Below are 13,381 nucleotides of genomic sequence, written 5' to 3' on the forward strand. Positions count from 1 at the left end.
GTGTGCTTCATGCCATAAACTTCTCTGGTTGTTCCTACCCCTGCAATTTCATCCCTGAATTCCTCCCTAGAGAATCTTCATTACATCTCAACTCCCTCTTGGAGCACTGGCATAACCGATAGTCTTGGCAATGTCAAATAGAGCACTACTCCCCTCCTGTGTGAACTTCCTACCCACTTACTGTAAGCTTTAAAGCACTAGAACCTCCTACGTGTCTCACTCAGCGCTAAATGTTGAAATAGATATATAGATATATATATATCTATATATCTATCTATCTGTGTGTGTGTTTTATTATACTCAAAGTGCCACACATAAGAGTGAACATGAACATACAAAATGATTCAAACTATCCCCCCGCCCCCCAAAAAAATGAGGCTGTATTTTATTTGAATTGGTCCTGGCCCCCCACAAATAAAAAACAACAAGATTTAATGTTTTAAACGTTTATTAAAATAGGAGTCTTGATTAAAACGCAAGTATAATCCAGGTCATAAAGACACCATGTCCACGAGAGACCACCACAAACAGGACCGTACCTTACAGATACTTAAACATTAACATTGCTGTCTATGACAGCAAATTATAAACAGCGCCCTCAGCGCCAACTATTTACAACAGACACTAGAGTTTATTTCATGTGTAGACACTTAAAGCCTCCATACTTATGACTGTGCTGAAAAATGGAAGACAACCAGGCATAGGATAAAACCAAGTGCCTGTTCTTTAAAAAGGGGCCTGCAATTTTTTTCACTTTATAAATAAAAAAAGTACCCACACAAGTGTAAACAGTCACGTGTCCAAAAAATAAAACTGATAAAATTCTAAAGATACATTAGCTAAAATTGTACATAAATTTACAGAAGTTACATCAGAGATACACGCAGAACAAAACATTATATCCCCGAATTCAGAACATTTCCAATCAGAACTTTATCTTTGAATGCATGTTCAATATCCCGCTCCTCTATCTTGAGGGATACCTACAAGGAAGAACAATAAATTTATTAGCATTGCTGTTGCCATTAACTGCTTAAGTCGTTTATAGCAGATTTATAAACTGGGGATACAGAGTTTTTTGATCAGTAACAAAAATTAAATAAGGCATTTTAACTCCACAACTAAGGATGCACCAAATCTGGGATTCAGCCAAACCAAAACCTTAAGTCTGTTTTTTTAAAGAGGGGGCATGGTTCTCCAACGCTTCTCTAGCCTAATTTGTGTTAGGATATGAAGGATTCAGGGTTCGGCCGAATCCCAAAATAGCGGGTTCCGTTTGTCCCTATCCACAACCCCCTCTTTTTGATAATAAAACAATACAACTAATTAAAACAAATGGTATTTTGCGGCATGTAGTTTGTATGAAAGTAGCCTAAAGTAAAATAACTAATGGAATTACCTTTGTAAGCCGGGCCTCCTTGGCTTTCTTTAGCCCCAGAATGCCCCTTGTCTCCAGGAGCTGACAAAGTGACAGGCACTCCGATTGCCCAACGCCGGGAACCTGCTGCTTTCGGCAGACTTTACTGTATGCCTCGTGCAACTATGAAGAAGACAAAAATATATATGAGGAAAGAACAAAAGTTTGATATTTTAAATATTTAAAAGTTGATATAACAACCTATATCTGCACCATGAAACAGACATACCTTGCCAAGTGTGACTTCCTTGATCTTGCTCTGTCGAGTTAGCAGCAGCAGGGCACAGACCAGCAGTTTCTGTTGTAAGGGAAAGCTCTCGCTTGACCCCCCACTGCTTGCCATCTTGTCCCCATATACATCTGACAGGACACGGGAGATGTGTGGAAGGCTGACTTTTTTTGGAACAGGGTTTGATGGAACTTCCTTACTAGGAGAGAGACCTAGATGACAAAAAGAAAGCACAATTAGTTTAGTTAAAAAAAAAAAAAAAAAAACACGAAGACCATTAATAAAAAGTTATGTCCACTACATTTTATTGCATTAAGAAACGGTGTCTAAGCAAGGCATATATTGTATGCATAACATATAGCGCTACAAGGATACACCGCTCTGTACAATTTAACCTAGAAAACTACATAGAGGGACAACAAGCATAATAAGAACAAATACACAATTAAGGGTGACATGGTAAGACACAGAAGTTCTCTGCAGAGCTTACAGTCCTCTGAAAGCACAGTAATTAGGCCAATTAGGGACATTTATATATAAAAAGGAGATAACCCTGGAAGCCCACTTTAAAGGTGTATTATAACATCAAGATGCCCTGAGCGTGACCGTATTGTATCTATGGCAGTGGTCCCCAACCATTGGCTCATGAGCAACATGTTGCTCCCAAACACCTTGGGTGTTGGTCCCAGTGGCCTCAAAGCAGGTGCTTATTTTTGAATTCCTTGCTCGGAGGCAAGTTTTGGTTGCATAAAACCCAGATGTACTGCCAAACAGAACCTTATGTAGGCTTCCAGTCCATATAGGGGCTATCAAATAGCCAATAACAGCCCTGATTTGGCACCCACAGGAACATGTTTTATGCTTGTGTTGCTCCAAGACTTTTTACATTTGGATGTGGCTCACAAGTAAAAAAGGTTGGGGATCCCTGATCTATGGAATCTAGGTTTAATACTAATTTACGACATTGAACTACAGCTCTTATAATTAGGTCTTCTACAACTTCCTACCACTTTTCAGATCTACATATATTAACCTGTTCCAAGGATTCTTATCAAGTTGATGCAACAAATAGCATTACAGCACTTCCATAGCAGCAAAGATAATGCAAATCTAACAGGAAGCTCTGAGTGAAGACACACAGAGCTACTTAGTAGCAGATACTCAATATGGCTACTAAATGCCAGAAAATACCCTGCCATATACAATACTGAGCATTGCCTCTGCTAAAACACACAATTATCAGTAAAATAGTCTATTTTTTTTTAGCTGTGACAGGTAGGGGCAACCTAAAACATCCTCCCAGTATGTGAATGAGCTCCTTTATGGGGTATGGAGGAAACAAGAAGCACAAAGGGAAACAAAGTGGAGACAAGCATTCACTTACTTTCAGTTAGCGGCTTGAGGACAGTCTGGCCCCTTACATCCGCTTCAACAATTTCAACAGCTCTCCTACAAGCAAAAAAATTTAAGGATTATGGCCTGGAAAGACATGCATAAACAGCAAAACAGAGCAGCTTTCCAACAGCATTTCCCCAGAGCATGCTAGGAACTGATTATACAAGCGATGCACCACCCACTGCATGCAGCTTCCAGCAGACCTAAGTCTGAAGATGCAGCCACTACTGTGTATTCCTTAATATATGGTACTGCAAAGTATAGTGTTTTGGCATAAACAAACCCACACAGGTTTACTGTAGCTGCTAACCTATCTAGTTATTATATAAAAGAAAATATCAAGTAAATGAATTTTTCCCAGCTGCTGCAATTCCTTTCAACCTTAATCCGAATATAAATAAGTACCTGCAGATGTCTAGTGCCTTTCGAGCATCTCCAGAGACTGCTGAAATTTTCCTGGCACAAAACTGAATAGCAGCATTATCCAGAACCTGGTCACCTGAAACCTGTACCGGAAACAAAATAAGCTCCTTGAACATCAAGATACAGCATGACAATACAACAGTTTTTATGTCACTTGTAGCACAAGTCCCTTGGCATTCATTTTCAAAGCTCTTTTGACCTCTGGCTGAAATAGTCAATGCGCATATCTTGCATACAGGTAACACAAAGGTACCCTCACTTGGTAAACTTGCACAGGCTTTAATGGTTAGTTTCTATTTTTGTCAGCAATTTAATATGAAATAATTGCTTGAGATAATTGTATTGAGAGCAACTAAATGGGGATGAAAACATCTATTTGTATTGTGTACACATGCATTTTTGCATCTGTAATCAACATAATTTAGAGGGTAACTGCCTTAAGTATAGCAGATATCAGGTGCTGTGCTAATCAATTTAAAAATGCAGTAAATTTATATTGAGCATACACAAGAACACTTGTACATCAAGGTTTAATTACCTGATTTAGTCTCTCCTGCAGAATGGTAGCAATCTGATCCTTTGTATACGGAGAGAAGTTAAGCAGCTGTGGCTTGCACTGAGGTCGAGCTTGTAGCCTAGGCAGAATACGGTCTGTCAAATCTAACGCGTTAGCAATGCCTGAGAGGGGGGGAAAAAAAAAAAAATTATACATTAGATGTGTCAAGATGGAATGAGGACCATTAAGCTTCCTAAGAATCATTAAGGCATAGATCATATGCACAGAGCAGTCTGTTTTACAGTAATACATCAGTGGGAAATATATTTAGTCTGGGCACTACTACTGCTCCTTTAGTTACGCATCTTATAAGTAAAACATTTTCAGAGCAAAGAATTAAATGCTCGATATTCTTCAGGTCATATATAACATTTAGATTGATTAAATGTTGTAAAGATTCCGTTGCTTACCAATAAGAACCACCCTAGAATTTGGAAGCCAGGGCCACTCAAACACTGTGTATAAGACATCCTGTCCTCGACTATCGAGCTGATCCATCTCATCCAGCACCAGCAGGCTGCCCAGAAAGGAAGCAAATGTTATATTGATGAGCAAAATAAGAACTTGTAGGAACACAGTTCAAGAGAATGCATGTTACCCACAGTAAAAGCTAAGAGAGACCAAAATATTGTCAGTACGTACATGATTGGGCCCTTTGAAGTCACCGTCTTCTCCAAACTCCTAACAATATCTTTTGCAGCAATTGAAGATTTTCCACCAGAGATTTCTTCAGCTATGGCCGGAAACACCGCCTGGGAGCTGCGCAATGACATGCAGTTGATGTAAACCGTCTTGCATTGCTTGAGGTCATCCTGTGCAGAAAGAATGAGATTAACTATGAATAATGGAAAGTCACAAAACAGTTTATATCATTTTAAATCCTGCTTTCTTTTTACCCAAACCAAGTAATATTGACACATTTAATCACGTTAGAACACTTATGGACACTAATAGGCTAAGCTTCAAGCTCCGCCAGCTGCCCCTTTATTTAACCGTCACTCCACTTCAGCCATAGTTGCTGCAGAAGCATTAGCCTTGGTGAGAGACTGGGGAACTGATGTATCCAGTGCCCCTAGCCTATTGGGTCTTGGCTACAGCAGTGATGTCTGGCTTGGGTGCAGGCAAACAATGATTAAGTAGTGGCTGTATGATTTTTAGAGTGATATGGACCCATTCCTGTAAACAGCATATATAACTTAAATTAAGATATGACACTGAAGCGGAACCAACCTTGCTCTCCTGCAGCAGCTTATTCAAGCAAGCCGTTTTGCCAGTTCCTGGAGCACCAGATATGTAAAGGCTTCCTGGCTTCCCACCAGAGACATGACTTGTCAGGAAGGCCTTGATAGTCGCAGTCTCACTGTCACGGGCCAATAGACGCTCTGGTATAGCTGTATTCAAAGCATGCTTAGCCTTCTGATAGCAAGAACCTAAGCAGGAAAAGGCAAACTGTCAAATATACTGTTTTCAGAACCATTTTTATGACACGCTTGTAGTTGATGACCTGGAGATTATTAAAATTCAACATAAAAAAAATGTATAAATAAATAGTTATAACATTTCAGGAGGCCCAATTTATTCTTAGAATATAGAATCTTAAACCAGAATAAAAAAAAGTGGAGACCTATTAAAGTTTACCTGTTGACAAAGTTAATGCTAATTAAGTGAAAGATTACTTATTCAAGTGCCCACTTACCCTCCTGTTTAAATAGCCGGGCACCCACACTCTTCCTCTCGTTGTTGCGAGAGCTGGATGGTGTCTCTTGCCCCCTTCTCAAAGGGGACAGCAAATAAGGATCCTGCACCCTCTTGAGAGGAGATACAGGTGTTGTTGCCGACTGGTTCTCGTCAAAAAGTAACCGGCGTCCCTTAGGGGTGCTTGGCGGGCCATTCTCTTTGCGAGACTGCTTGGGTGGTGAGCAGCTTAATGTCTGGGGAACATTGCAAAGATTGTCATCACCTGGGTAAAGGAAAAAAAATAGATTAAACACGGTCATCGATAAGGGACTATTTTAGATCAATATAGGAAAATCCCAAGGCTGCCTTTTCCTTACCAAGTCGTTTCCTTGGACTCAGGGGAAGCTCTTTGGGAAGTGGAGAGAGTGGCAGCGCGACAGAGGAGCCGTTTTCCAATTTGGTCCTTTCACGGGAGGCCTCTTTGGTGTGCGTTCGAGCATTTTTTTTCTTGGGAAACTGAATGGCGCTTTGAGACTGAGACCTGGTGCTTGGCATTGCTACAAGAATTATAAGTAGTAAGATTTAGTTCACAATCCATAGGGTTAATGCGAACACCAGCAGACAAACTAAACATTGAAGTTCTGTCAGTAAAACAATGGCAACTCTGGCAAAGCTGAAACTGCAAGCTGGGCCACAAAAAAGCCTTCACAGAAACTTGGTGTAAATAGAAAAAAAATAAAATGCATAAACCTTGACTATCCAAACAGCTTTTCTCAATGGATTTGCCAAAGGGTCACAATAAAGCAATATTCTTTTGCTACAGCCTTTAGGGAGTATAGGTAAAACCAGAATTAAATGTTGACTTTAATGAATATTATAGATTTTTTTAATTAACACACATTTTCAGTGCAAGACCTATATACTTAGCTTGTGCGTAGTCTAAGTGCATATTGCCCCTCCGAGTATTAGCCCTCCCCCTTTTGTAGGATTTATGATGAGGATTACACAGCAGCAGCAGTAGCATGGGAATACTGTAATTTAGAATAAAAGGGCTTTTTGGCTGCACAACAATCTGACTGGTTACTCTGTTAGTACCCTGATGCTACATACAACAGCTTCTCTCGGTATCATTCAAGCATAAAACAAAATGCAGCCGACAGGACATCACTGTTATTATCGCCTTATTGCCAATATCTGCACAACACCCTACGTCTTCATCTTCCCCCCCAGAAACTGCACTAATGAGCACAACCTTCCCATCAACGCTAACAAGCTACAGGGAAGCTTGAGATTAAATCATCAACAGGGAGCAGTTATCCTAATGAACGAGACAAGCACGCAGGATGCAGGTTAACAAGTTTAATCAGAGCGAAGAAAAACAAATCGGCGGGGTTAACTCCTTCAAGCCTTGGATAGTTCAGCTCTGCACATCATAAATATTACTTCCAGTAATATTTCAATGACAGTTTAGGCATAAGGCAACAGACCTAAAAGCCAGAGCTGCAGCTTCTCCTGTAAACGGCATTACCTGCTGATGACCACTGGGGGGCACCTGTACTATGGCAGAAGGGTTGCAAAAAGCCTCATTACACAATATGGCAGCTCTTGGCTACATGAGGCCTTTAAAGGGGAAGTGCAGCAATCAAAAACAAGGGAATAACCTGCATGTTTGCTAAATGCAGCTCTTGGGATATAGTCATAGAATCATTACCACCAACACTATTCATTTATACATTGCTTCCCCTTTAATCTAGGGAAGGCTGCACTCAAACTGCTGAAATGATGCAAAATGGCTGCGTTCCCGTCTGCCTAATAAAACATATGCTTTGTTTTCTCTGGATATGATTTTGTAATTAATACATTTTCCTTTTTACATTTGCTTTTTCCCCGAGTATGCAGATTTTGCTTTTGTAATAAAACATATGTAGGGATCCATAGGGTTAACTAGTCCCTATGGCTTTAAACCCTGCAGCTTCCTGGTTTTGTGCTGTTACTGGGCAAAGACCCATGTATCAGTTTTGAGTTCATATGTGTGATTATTGGGTAACAGGGAGACCACTCCCTTGGGACACAGATATAGTGTTTAGCAGGGGGGGGGGGTCTGTCTCTTTGGCTGCCTGTGCTCACAGGGGAAGCAGCACTGTGCTGGAGGCAAAGGAACTAGGCCCCAGTAAGCCATGTGCCCCAGAGTGTGTCAGCCACTCTGGTGAAGTCGGGGACAGGGACCCTGTGAATGAGGGGCAGTTAAATAGCAGTTTTGTGGAGCACTTTGTAGGAAAGTGAGATAGTGAGGGAAGAGAGCACGAGCAGTTTGGCTCAGAGGAAAGTAGCTGTGGGAGTCCCTTCCATACAGGCATTGTTGCCTAAGTGTAGGGCCACGGTTTAGCCATAGGAGGCAGGTAGACTGAACCCTGATCCAAAGTTGCCGTGGGGCCTGAGGAGAGTGGTATCCAAGCTGGCTGTTCCACATAGTGAGCACCTGAACCGGTGGCACCAGGGTCGGACTGGGGGGTGCAGGTGCCCTAGCCGTGTCCCCTAACCCCCCCGCCTGACGTCCCCCCCAAGCGCGTATAAATTGAACACGTCAGAGGAGGAACAGTCAGTAGGGGGAGCGCCGGCAAAGGTCGGACTGGGCTGCAGCGGGATTTTTCCTGGTGTCCCAGTCCGACCCTGGGTGGCACTGATCCTGCCCGGGCTCGTGGGGAGTTGGGAGGAGCGGGTGTGCCCCCTCTCTGTGCTGTCCTCAGAGAACTGCTATGCTAACTGAGGTGTGAGTATATTGCATAACCCTGCTTGTCCCTGACAATAAACCAGTTCTACTGTTCAACTGCAAGAACCTTCTGGCGCCCATTCGTTACTCTGCCCAGCTACAGTGGGTTGTAGTTGCCCAGCTACAGTGGGTTGTAGTTGCCCAGCTACAGTGGGTTGTAGTTGCCCAGCTACAGTGGGTTGTAGTTGCCCAGCTACAGTGGGTTGTAGTTGCCCACCTACAGTGGGTTGTAGTTGCCCACCTACAGTGGGTTGTAGTTGCCCACCTACAGTGGGTTGTAGTTGCCCACCTACAGTGGGTTGTAGTTGCCCACCTACAGTGGGTTGTAGTTGCCCCACCTACAGTGGGTTGTAGTTGCCCACCTACAGTGGGTTGTAGTTGCCCAGCTACAGTGGGTTGTAGTTGCCCAGCTACAGTGGGTTGTAGTTGCCCAGCTACAGTGGGTTGTAGTTGCCCAGCTACAGTGGGTTGTAGTTGCCCAGCTACAGTGGGTTGTAGTTGCCCAGCTACAGTGGGTTGTAGTTGCCCAGCTACAGTGGGTTGTAGTTGCCCAGCTACAGTGGGTTGTAGTTGCCCAGCTACAGTGGGTTGTAGTTGCCCAGCTACAGTGGGTTGTAGTTGCCCAGCTACAGTGGGTTGTAGTTGCCCAGCTACAGTGGGTTGTAGTTGCCCAGCTACAGTGGGTTGTAGTTGCCCAGCTACAGTGGGTTGTAGTTGCCCAGCTACAGTGGGTTGTAGTTGCACTACACCATAGCTCCGTTTGGTTACTCCCACATAGGGAAGGCCCATCCTGAAGGACTGAGCCGTGTCCCCCCCATGCTCTAGGCCTATCTAGCCGTGCTGTTGGCTTGGTTACAGCCAAGAAAGGGTTACACATATGCAGCTGCCAATACTCTTACAACGTGCAAAATGGAGTCGTCCATGCAAAGACCCAGTCATGTGACTGAGGGTAGAACAAATATTTGCGTATAGTTAAAGCCATTTACAATACAGATAAGCAATAAACCCCTCAGCATTAGCGCTCCCTGCACCCCCGGGCCTGACTGTAAGCGGAAGCCAGCATTACTCCCACAATGCATTGCAAGCTCCCATGTATCTGCGGCTTTGCTACTTTACCAAAATTGTTATAAATGATTAAAAGCACGGAATTGCTGCATTATCAAAATTGTTACGAATGATTACAAGTGCGGAATTGATACCTTTACATTTTCTTTCACGGATGAGAGAAAACTATAATACGTGACATAAAAAGGGCGACACTATAGGCGGAGGTGCACATAAAGTAGCCCCTAGACCGCGGCGCCGCTACAATAGAACATAAGGTGCCTCAATAAGGACTCACCGGCTTCTCAGCGATAGTGTGACTGAATTCAGTTGGAAGTAACAACTCGCAGCTCTCACCGCTTCCTCTCCGAGCCCCCCGCACACTGAAGCCCAGCGCGCCAAACCTGAGGTAGAATAACCAGCGCGCCTTCAGAATCTGGCGCCAAGCTCTCCCATTGGCCGGCGCTCCAAACCCCGTCCCAAGCTGATTGGCTCCTTCCGAGCACATTGTGCTGAAGCGCTAGGCGTTAACCATGCCAGCCAATCACAAGCCGAGAGACCGCCGGCGTCATGAAAAGCTTGTTTTGCATTTTGATGCGGTGGGGGAGGTTATAGCGCCAAATCCCGGCTGTGTAAATATTTGTGTTGCAACATAGAAGTGTTCGCAGAAACATATAAAGATCTTTCCTGTTTAGAAATAAAAACTTAGCCTGATAATTTATCAGTGAAACAATGACATTATGTGGAATGAATATATATTTACTATAGTTGTGTAACACCTATTTGACCTATTTAGGGCTCTGGCACACGGGGACTCGCGAGTCTTTTTCGGCGATTTGCGCGAAATCGCGCCGCCGCGTCTGCCATCCCGCCGGCAACTTACATGTTTGCCGATGGGATGGCAGGGGTAGGCAACTCGGGGAGATTAGTCGCCCGCGAACAGGGAGTTTTGCCGCGGGTGACTAATCTCCCCGTGTGCCAGAGCCCTTAAGGACAAATCCAGGCTAGTAGTATAATGGAGAGCATGGGTTACATGCGACACTTAATACAAGGGAGTGAGCCTCCGCTATATGGGAGAATTAAGATGGAGCGAGGGTGTAGTTGAACTACCACTAGCTGAGGTGTGTGGTGCAAATAGAGAATGATGGACGCCAGAGGATTCTTATGATCAAATAATAACTGGTTTATTGTACAAAGCAACTGGGTAGTGTGGCAGGGTATATACTCACAGACACAGCAGTATAGGAATTGGTCACAATGGAATATAGCAGATGTGACACTCAAGGAACAGAATACCCCACTTGGAGGATGCACAGAGGATTAGCTGATACCTGAGATATAGACCTTTCAGAAGGGAGTGTTCCGGCCGACTGTGGTCCAGGGGAGAGCTCCTAACACTGGTACCTGGCGTCTAATAAAACCAGTCCCTAAAGAACAACAGAGCCAGGGTAGGCTAAACCCTTTTACAACTCCTGGTTGGGGCTATTAACTGCCCTTGCTAAATAAGCTAACTGTTCTCACCACTTTTAGAGGGTGCTATTAATAAAACTGATTGTGCTGGCTTTACCTCATTCACGGGGCCCTGTCCCCGACTTATCACTAGGGTATGAGGTCCCCTAGGGCACAAATTGGCTTCTGGGCCTATGTCCGGTCCAGGCTCAATTGGAGCTCTATCCAGAACACAGCATGCAGCCAAAAGAGGAAGACACTTCCTTGTGCAAGACACTATATAGTCTCCAAGGGGAGTGGTCAACCTGGCTAAACCTATAGGGGGTAGCCTAAGAACTGTAATCTGAGTGTAGAGGGCTCTGCCCTATAACAGCACAGATAAGATAAAGATAAGGGATAACACCATAGGGAGCTTAACCCTATGGGTCCCTAGAGTTGTATGGATGTGTCACACACTGCTATAAATCATAACACGTTGCCAATGTTCATTTTAATGTTAATTTGGCTGTAGGCACAAAAACATTCTTTAGTTTGCACATTTTAAAACTGATGGCATATGAGAATAAGTACAAAATTTTGATTTTCACACAAAAGTTCTATGCGCAACAATTTATTGTGTGTGCTGGTCTGATAATGTGTGTGCACCACAAGCATACAGCTTTGATGGAACAATGCATATTTAGGATCAGGCTGGCCAATTAGAATGGCTGGCAAACTCCCAGTTAGGTCACACATTAGCAGGGCAAAAAGCTGTTCCTGGTAACTTAAGAGCCAAATATCCATTATTTTAAACTGGAAATATGTCTCTGCTAGTGCAAACACCGCAATTGTGCTTTCTGCACTAGCGATGAACGCTTACCTTTCCTGTGCTAGGGGGGTGGCATGGAAGGAGCCACCTCAGGACAGCTCCTGGGCAGGGCCGGAACTAGGGGTAGGCAGAAGAGGCAGCTGCCTAGGACACAATGATTGGGGGGCGCCAGGCAGGAGCCTCTCCTACCTACCCCTAGTCTGCACTCCTTTGTCATGCCCTAGGCAACCTGGTCAGCCACCTCACTCCCCTTCACCTTACCCCCCCCCCCGCCGTGTGCTTTGGCGCGCATGCAATGGGTTATTGCCCCCACCACGTAACGACAAGCAGTGGGGGCAATGACCCATTCTGGTCGGCCAGTCAGCTTTGCCCACCCCTACTCCTGGGTGAGAATTGCCCCAGGGATCAAGCCCAATATTGCCAAGTTTGGTGTTGGCATTGGGGAAAGATACACTTGCTTGGCTTCCCCCAACAGGCCCAATAAATAATGACTGTCTACTGGCATCTTACTGCATTTGCCAGAATACAGATTGCCAGTCCAGGCCTGGCCTTTGTGTACTCGGAGGTTGGGCTAGGGCCAGACCCAATCCCTGCCAATCTCTCCTGCTGACTTAATAGAAGATAAGTATAATGTATGCATATTCAGGGTGAAGGGGGTTGGATGGGTGACAGAGACCCCTAGGAGAGTGTGAGGAATGCAGCAGGGCCCCTGAGGCAGCTGCCCCCGTGGGCCCTGCCCTGATCAAATGGTCTTACCTGGTGCAACCCAGTACTAATCAAATGGTCTTACCTGGTGCAACCCAGTACTAATCAAATGGTCTTGCCTGGTGCAACCCAGTACAAATCAAATGGTCTTACCTGGTGCAACCCAGTACAAATCAAATGGTCTTACCTGGTACAACCCAGTACAAATCAAATGGTCTTACCTGGTGCAACCCAGTACAAATCAAATGGTCTTACCTGGTGCAACCCAGTACTAATCAAATGGTCTTGCCTGGTGCAACCCAGTACAAATCAAATGGTCTTACCTGGTGCAACCCAGTACTAATCAAATGGTCTTACCTGGTGCAACCCAGTACAAATCAAATGGTCTTACCTGGTGCAACCCAGTACAAATCAAATGGTCTTACCTGGTGCAACCCAGTACTAATCAAATGGTCTTACCTGGTGCAACCCAGTACTAATCAAATGGTCTTACCTGGTGCAACCCAGTACTAATCAAATGGTCTTACCTGGTGCAACCCAGTACTAATCAAATGGTCTTACCTGGTGCAACCCAGTACTAATCAAATGGTCTTACCTGGTGCAACCCAGTACAAATCAAATGGTCTTACCTGGTGCAACCCAGTACAAATCAAATGGTCTTACCTGGTGCAACCCAGTACAAATCAAATGGTCTTACCTGGTGCATGGCTGAATCAGGTGCTGAGCCTCCATATTTGCTTTTGTATTCACAGTCAGCTACAACAAATGCTGCTCCGAATCATGGCGGGGGAGTCAAAGCAGTAAGATCCTTAGGCTTATGGCACACTGTGCAATACTGTAGCTCGTTTAGCCTACCACTGATTTATGCATAAGTACCATTGTGCTTGCAGTTTTTCCAAGGCCAATGT

At 44.3% G+C, this 13,381-nt stretch overlaps 1 protein-coding gene across 1 annotated transcript; it reads right to left on the reverse strand.

Moving 5' to 3' along the window:
- Positions 1-430: 430 nt before the first annotated feature.
- cdc6 (cell division cycle 6) lies at positions 431-9,883 on the reverse strand. The gene is made up of 12 exons (NM_001007993.1): positions 9,810-9,883; positions 6,075-6,254; positions 5,717-5,980; positions 5,251-5,450; positions 4,663-4,832; positions 4,431-4,537; positions 4,003-4,142; positions 3,447-3,547; positions 3,031-3,095; positions 1,647-1,858; positions 1,400-1,540; positions 431-983 (listed from the first exon to the last, which is right to left on the reverse strand). The coding sequence occupies exons 2-12, from the start codon at positions 6,250-6,252 to the stop codon at positions 897-899; spliced, it is 1,665 nt and encodes a 554-aa protein (NP_001007994.1). The 5' UTR covers positions 6,253-6,254; positions 9,810-9,883; the 3' UTR covers positions 431-896.
- Positions 9,884-13,381: the final 3,498 nt, after the last annotated feature.

This window comes from Xenopus tropicalis, chromosome 10, assembly GCF_000004195.4.
Source record: "Xenopus tropicalis strain Nigerian chromosome 10, UCB_Xtro_10.0, whole genome shotgun sequence".
NCBI classification, from domain to species: domain Eukaryota; kingdom Metazoa; phylum Chordata; class Amphibia; order Anura; family Pipidae; genus Xenopus; species Xenopus tropicalis.